This window comes from Microtus pennsylvanicus, chromosome 6 (genome assembly GCF_037038515.1).
Source record: "Microtus pennsylvanicus isolate mMicPen1 chromosome 6, mMicPen1.hap1, whole genome shotgun sequence".
In the NCBI taxonomy this organism is placed as follows: Eukaryota; Metazoa; Chordata; class Mammalia; order Rodentia; family Cricetidae; genus Microtus; species Microtus pennsylvanicus.
In genome coordinates this window covers 108,376,769-108,383,850 of record NC_134584.1, presented here as the reverse complement: position 1 = coordinate 108,383,850, position 7,082 = coordinate 108,376,769, and the positions used below count along the sequence as shown (strand labels likewise).

Here is a 7,082-nt window from a genome sequence, read left to right as displayed (position 1 = left end):
AGCAGTAGTAGATACTCAGTTCCTCAGTGTTAGAAATATTATATATGTATATATTCATATATGTATCTATCTAGATATCTATATATCTTTATATGCATTAATACATTTATGTATTTTATACATGTGTCTATATATCCAGTGTAGGGAGAGTTCGTTCCATCGATTTATTAAACAAGTGTTGAAGCCAGCCGGGGGACTGAGTACAGGAGTGAACAAAAAGTCCCTAACTTGGGCAAGTTTATGTAATGCATTCTGAAAGCAAAATTCAAGGAATAGCCTTAACAGGTTAGTCCATAAAAACAAAGCCCAGCCCAGGTCCCAGCGCGGGTCAAGTCCAGCTGTACTTCCTCCACGCCGCTAAGTGGCGGGGCGGCCACAGGAGCGCTCCCGATAGGCTTCGCGCCGGCGCGCATGTTTAAGTAGGCGGAAGAACCGGTGCGCAAGGTGGCCCGGCCGGCGGAAGTGGCTCGTGCGCCGGTAGTCGCCATGCCGGGAGACCACCGCCGCATCCGCGGACCAGAGGAGTCCCAGCCGCCACAGCTGTACGCGGCCGACGAAGACGAGACTCCCGCTGCCCGCGACCCGACGCGGCTACGACCGGTGTACGCGCGCGCCGGGCTGCTGAGCCAGGCCAAGGGCTCGGCCTACCTGGAGGCGGGAGGCACCAAGGTGTTGTGCGCCGTGTCGGGCCCGCGCCAGGCCGAGGGCGGCGAGCGCGGCGGTGGCCCTGCGGGAGCGGGCGGCGAGGCTCCGGCCGCCCTCCGTGGCCGCCTGCTCTGTGACTTCCGCCGCGCGCCCTTCTCCGGTCGCCGGCGTCGCGCGCCCCAGGGCGGCGGCGAGGAGCGCGAGCTGGGTCTGGCGCTGCAGGAGGCTCTGGAGCCCGCGGTGCGCCTGGGGCGCTACCCTCGCGCCCAGCTCGAGGTGTCCGCGCTGCTGCTGGAGGACGGCGGCTCTGCCCTGGCCGCGGCGCTCACAGCCGCCGCGCTCGCCCTGGCCGACGCGGGAGTGGAGATGTACGATCTGGTGGTGGGCTGCGGCCTGAGCCTCACGCCGGGACCCTCGCCCACTTGGCTGCTGGACCCCACGCGCCTCGAGGAGGAGCACTCTGCCGCCGGCCTCACGGTGGCGCTCATGCCAGTGCTCAACCAGGTGGCCGGGTTGCTGGGCAGCGGGGAAGGCGGCCAGACTGAGAGTTGGACGGATGCGGTGCGCCTGGGCCTAGAAGGCTGCCAGCGCCTCTATCCAGTGCTGCAGCAGTGCTTGGTGAGGGCTGCCCGCCGAAGGAGCGCCGCCGCCCCGTCCTGATTGGAAAACCTGAGCAACAAGAATGCGGACAACTGCTGTCGCCCTTCTCTTCCGGCGCTCTTGGTCGCCTGGCTTGGCTGAGCAGAGAAATGAGAGCGGAGGTAGCGCGCACAGAACTGAAGGACAGCTGCGTTGGAACGGTTTAAAGGGCCTTTGCGGCCACTATCCAGTTGGAAAAAAAACCAAAAACATGAAAGCCTTACTCCCAAGTTGGAAACGACTTAAACTGGATTAGATTACCTGGTAAATGAGACTGGGGGTGTGGTCCTCCAAGGAATGGACCCTGTACAGATCAGCCATTGGCTCCAGTCTATGATAAACATCTTTTGAGAGGATGAACAAAGGGACTTCTCACTATCCGAACTAAACATAAAAATTTTTTTATATCTGAAGATACATTTTGTGATTGTTTTTCTTGGTACTAGAGTTAGCAATAATGCTGTTTTGAACTGGGCCTGTGTTGAGTCTGTGTTGTCTATGGCTTGAATCAGTACTGCCTATAATTTTCCCTTTTGCTAGTTCACTGTAAGTAAGTAAGAAGGAGTAGTGTGCTTTAGTGGAGAAACCACCTGCCCCAGGAGCAGTATCTGCAGCGAGGAGATGCCGGGACAGCCGGCTACACAGAAACCCTATCTTGACAAAAGGACGGGAGAGTTAAATGGCCTCGGAAGGCTGGGTGCACACCTATCCTCCCACTCCTTTGGTTTGCCAAAGCACAGATACATGTCTAGGAGTTGGGTGAAGGAAGCCCTGGTCCCCCCTTCTTTGGCCAGTAGAAGAGCAGAACCGGAGGCTTCCATAGCTTTGCATAAGTAGGGCCCTGCCCGCTGTGATGGCACAGACCTTTAAACCCAGCACTGGGGAGGCTGAGGCAGGTGGATCTCTGTGTTCTAGGGCAGACAGAGAAATCGTTTTTGTTGCAAACAAAAAAACAAGTGGAGTCCTAGGCTGGCTTCATTACCTGATGTCTCCTGTCCGGTGTTGGCTCAGGGTAGCAACGACCTACCAAGGGGAAGAGCTCCTAAATACTGGCACCACTACAGCTTGGCTATTCCTTAAGGCAGAGCTGGCCTCACTGGCTAGGAGTGTAGGGTTCCTGATCTTTACTTGGAAGCTGTGTGAGACTGCTATTAAGTTTAGGTATCCTAGGGGCCTGCTCAGCTGCTTATGTGGACCACGGAAGAACCCTTGACCAGGAGGAAGAAATACTTTTTTTTTTCCTTTTTGACATGACTAGAGTAGATCTGAAGTTAGTGTTATAACAGTGCAAATCAATATAAAAACAAGACATAAAAGTTATCTACCAAGCCTTTAATCCCAGCACTCAGGAGGCAGAGGCAGGCGGATCTCTGTGAGTTTGAGACCAGCCTGGTCTACAGAGCTAGTTCCAGGACAGGCCCCAAAGCTACAGAGAAACCCTGTCTCGAAAAACAAAAGTTATCTACCTGTTTTAAAGGATGGCTTTGTAGGGTACATGGTGGTGAGTTTAACCAAAAGGGGCTGGTTAGAGGGGCACACACAACCTCACAGCTCAGTGTCATTATAGGGACACAAGTGTGTTTCACTACTGTGGCTGCAGAAAAGTGTGCCACACCACCAGGTTTAGTGGTGCATGGGGAAGGAGGAAACTAGAGGCAGTCTGCATTCAGTGGGGGCTCAGGGCCCTGTCAGGTGCCTCCTGCAAGGCCATAATTCAGTGAGGATGGTGAGATACTGCTAGTTGTGAGGACCCCCCGCCCACCCTGGACTCCTGGAAAAGACCTCAAAGTTAAGCCCACAACTACCAGGAGGTTTCCTGGGTGAACTGGCTGAACCATGCTTCTACTTGCATTGCCCTAGCTCCAGAAAGATTACTTCAGGTTGCATGGGTGTGACCTGGGACTTCCAAAAACAAGGCAAGGAATCAAGCCACCCAAGAAGTAACAGTGGAGCCTGGAAGGGTCCCCACCTCCTGGCTATCCTGGTCCGATGCTTGAATCTTCACCTGTGGAATTAATAGGAGGAGCTGGCTTAGAGGGTGGGAGGTAGAGTTTAGGAACGACCAGCTAAAATCTAGTACCCCCAACTTCCCTCCTACCCCTATGTCCTGGGACCTTAGCCTAGATTCTTTGTGGGGATGGAAGAGGTACTGGAGATTGTCCATGCTAAGCAGACCCGCTACCACTGAAGCCTGGAAACCCACAACCAGCAGGCAGAGCAAACATTTTCCCGTAGCCCATTCTTTTTCCGGGGCAGTTGTGACTTAGGCCCTAGGCAGCAGCAAGCACTCTTCTGAGCCCATCCAGCCTGGGTTAGGCCGGGGGGTCATGAGGGAATTCACCACTACCAACCCTGATATTGCTGAACAGACTTGGGAAGCAGTGTGGGGCATGAATGACAGAGGAAGATACGGAGGGCAGAGAAAACTTAGGCCCTTTACTGCTACACAAAGGGCCGTTCTTTACCAGTTCAGATTTGGATTGTCTCAATCTAGGAACATTAGCATGACATGGCCTCCCTAGGCAGCATGGTACGGTGCAATCCCAAGAGCCAGAGGCAACCAATGGCATGATGCCAGAAAAGAGGCAGAAATTCAAATTGTAACAAGCTTATGAGGGGGGCTTGAGATATGAAACATCTTTAGAATCTACAAAGCTTAGCTTCCTTTCCAGAAGATGATATTTCAACTAGGACTGACTAACTTAAGTGTCCAAATGCCTGGCCGTAGTCCCTGATATATCTGGGCTAATCAAACCCCAAGTCAAAAAGCAAGGGGTGGTGGCCGGTAGAACGTGGCTGTCCCTAGGCATTGCTCTTGGGTAGAGGTCGTAAGCCTGCCTGGACCCTATGACTACCGGTTCCTACACAAACCAGAGTGCCCTGCCTTTGCTCACAGAGTGGCCACAAACACAAGTAGGGTGGAGGAGAGCAGACCACTCAGTGTTACCCCGTCTATGCTTTCTCCTGAGCAGCATCTTGGTAGCCCTGAACACCTGCTGGGCTCGGCGTTTGTGCGTGAGGAGCCCTGCTTCCAGGACACCTGTTCCCACTCCCCTTTGGTCCTGTTCTGAGAACTGTCATATTGGAAGTCACAGCTGACTCCAGACAACACTAGATGTCACAGAGGTCCCTCTGGCGTGGAACAGCCAGAGTCAATACTGGCAAAGGTGGCCTATCGTGTGTTGGGCAATATGATTTTAAGGTGTGTTACTTTTGTTTATGCTGCATTTGTTTAACTCTGTGAAGCTGTGATTCTTTGCCTGTCTAAAACACCTGATGGTCTAAGAAAGCACTGAACAGCCAATAGCGAGGCAGGAACAAGGATAGGCAGGGCTGGCAGGCAGAAGAGTATGAAGAGAGAAACAAAGGAGCAAGAGAACCAGAGGAAGATAGCCACCCAACTAGCCACGGAATGAGAAGGAAAGATATGCAGAAGAAAGATAAAAGCCCAGAGGCATAAAGGTAGGTGGGGTAATTTAAGAAAAACTGGCAAGAAACAAGCCAAGCTTAGGCTGGGCGTTCATAACTAATAACAAGCCTCCATGTGTGATTTATTTGGGAGCTGGGTGGTGGGCCCCTCAAAAAGCCAGAAGAATAAAAGAGCAAAAACGACCACAACAACAGTGAGAGAAAGCCACAGATAGAACCCCCAGTGAACAGGAAAAACTGGGACCCACTGAGAGTGTGGCCTGGGCACCCTCTTGAGTACCTGACCTGTATGCTGAGCCCTCTGCTCCTCCATGAACTCCAGACTCTTCAACAGGCTGTCCACCTGGGCTTTAATCTTGCTCAGCTCCCTCCTGATGGAATCCAGCTCCTCAGTCTGGGCTGCTAAGGGGGGGGGGGGGGGGCAGGGTTGATGTCCACAGGAACAGAGCACAAATACAGATGGCCAGGGCATGCCAGCCTTCCCTCACTACAGTCCAGGCCACTCCATTCCTCCCTATCACTGACCGTGAGGCCAGGGCCCCTCACTCACACTTTCTCTGCCCCAGGGGCAGATGGCTATCCCTGCAGGCTTTGTAAGGGCTGTAGGTGTTCTTGACCCTCGGACTTAGGTGGGTCCTAAGGCTCTTGGCAGGCACCTGGTTGATGAGTAGAGGGGTCTCCTTGCTTTTATCCACCCTGAAGAGACAGGAGAGGAGGGAGCAGTGAAGTCAACCTGTTCCACCACCCCCCTTTCCCAGAACACCGCTGACAAGACCCACTAACTAGTTGAGTGTGACTTCTCTGACTCACAATATTTCATCCATAGTCACCTCTGCTGTGGTTACAAATGAGGAGGGGGAGCCAGAGTCTGCCTGGCCCTCAGATCAGCTTGGGAGAGCAAGAATGCCCTCCCTCCCTCTCTCCCTTCCTCCCTCCCTTCTTCTCTCCCTCTCTCCCTCCCTTTCTTCCTTCTTTCCTTCCCTCCCTCCCTCCTTCCTTTCTTTCTTCCTTCCTTCCCTCCTTCCATCAGTCTTACACAGCCTTGTTTGTAGCTGAGGCTGACCTTGAACTCCTGACCATCCTGTCCCCCACTTGCAGTTCTTCCTTTGAAAGTTAGGATTCTTCACCAGAAGACACCTTAGGGTCTTGCCCAAAGTCATTTTGGGAGAGACCACAACAAACCAGCTTCTCTCTATCTCTGCTATCCCCTGCCCCCCCCCCCCCCCCCCGCAGGGGGCAGTAAGGGGACAATCGCCTGCCCCTGGCTGTCCAGCTAGAGCCTGGCCCTCCAAAGGCTCTTCTGCCTGAGCCAGGGACTGCTGATCTTTGGGATCTTAGTCCGGCATAGGATGAAAGGGAAAAGTTAAGCCAGAGCCCAAGATCTCAGTGTGGGTCTGGAGATTTTAGTACAGGCATGTATGTCAGCAGACTGGGGCCAGCAGGAAAGGTTAAGGCTACTGCTAAGCCACCTGACCTTGGCTGCAGGCCATGGAAAAGGGCGAGCTCCAAAAGATATCAGGCTCATAGGGGCAGTCTCACCCCCTCTTCACACGGAGAGATAAAGGATCTGTGCAGACAAGTGAGTTCCGGTACGTGAAGGGCTGGTGCGAACACAGAAAGCACTGGGTCCTGCCGGGATGAGGCTGGTGAGCGTGCTCAGCTGGAAGGGGGTCTAAAGTTACGACACTTAGCCCTCCGGATGATGTCGCCTTCGTGCCCCGCTCAAAGGCAGACTCCGAGCTCCAAACCAAGGACAGTTGCGGGTCTGTCCTTTCAGCCTGCGGGGTCCCCAGAACTGTGATGAGATTTCCGGCCACTTCTGCTTCCTGGCTTCTGGAGGTCTGGGTGGGCGGTAGAGGACGTGCAGGGCTGCTTCAGATTCCGGCCGGCAGGAGAAAGAAAGAGCGAGCTGGCGTAGGAAAAGACGTGCAGACCTCCTTAGCGATGTGCGTCTGATTAGAGGAGCGTTGATTGTATTCATGGCTCCATATAATGAATTTCCGAAACAACGATGGTCCACCGGCTAAACATGGCAGCACCTAAACATCACAACAAGCAGGACACCCTCCTACAGCACAGCATTGGTGGTTCAGTGGTAGAATTCTCGCCTGCCACGCGGGAGGCCCGGGTTCGATTCCCGGCCAATGCACGAGTAGCTTTTTTTATTTCGAAGAGTGAGACTACTTCGTCCAAATATGAGTCTTGCAGGGTTTAGTGCTGCGACCCCGGTCTGGCCTTTTTCTTTTTTTTTTCTTTCGGGGGGAGGGAGATGGAGAGAGAGGAGGCTCTATAGGCAAAAAACAATCCTGGGCTCCGCTTGGGAGCATTGGAGCAGGAACAAACACTCCTTTCCCCACACCATCTTGAAT

General features: G+C 53.6%; 1 protein-coding gene, 1 long non-coding RNA gene and 1 other non-coding gene across 4 annotated transcripts; 2 read left to right on the top strand and 1 right to left on the bottom strand.

Moving 5' to 3' along the window:
- Positions 1-435: 435 nt before the first annotated feature.
- Positions 436-1,697, top strand: Exosc6 (exosome component 6). Its single transcript, XM_075977315.1, has one exon. It carries the CDS (start codon positions 487-489, stop codon positions 1,303-1,305), a length of 819 nt encoding a protein of 272 aa, XP_075833430.1. The 5' UTR covers positions 436-486; the 3' UTR covers positions 1,306-1,697.
- A 980-nt stretch (positions 1,698-2,677) lies between these two features.
- Positions 2,678-6,736, bottom strand: LOC142852971 (uncharacterized). 2 transcript variants are annotated; one of them, XR_012911038.1, is made up of 4 exons: positions 6,188-6,736; positions 5,264-5,409; positions 4,999-5,112; positions 2,678-3,289 (listed from the first exon to the last, which is right to left on the bottom strand). It is a non-coding gene; the product is annotated as an uncharacterized LOC142852971 (long non-coding RNA). The 2 variants fall into 2 exon arrangements; XR_012911037.1 differs by having other exon boundaries at positions 2,678-5,112.
- Positions 6,737-6,791: 55 nt separating this feature from the next.
- Positions 6,792-6,862, top strand: Trnag-gcc (transfer RNA glycine (anticodon GCC)). Its single transcript has one exon. It is a non-coding gene; the product is annotated as a tRNA-Gly (tRNA).
- Positions 6,863-7,082: the final 220 nt, after the last annotated feature.

Excerpts from the sequence above, each read along its gene's own strand:
- Exosc6 (XM_075977315.1), top strand. The coding sequence starts at position 487 with ATGCCGGGAGACCACCGCCGCATCCGCGGACCAGAGGAGTCCCAGCCG.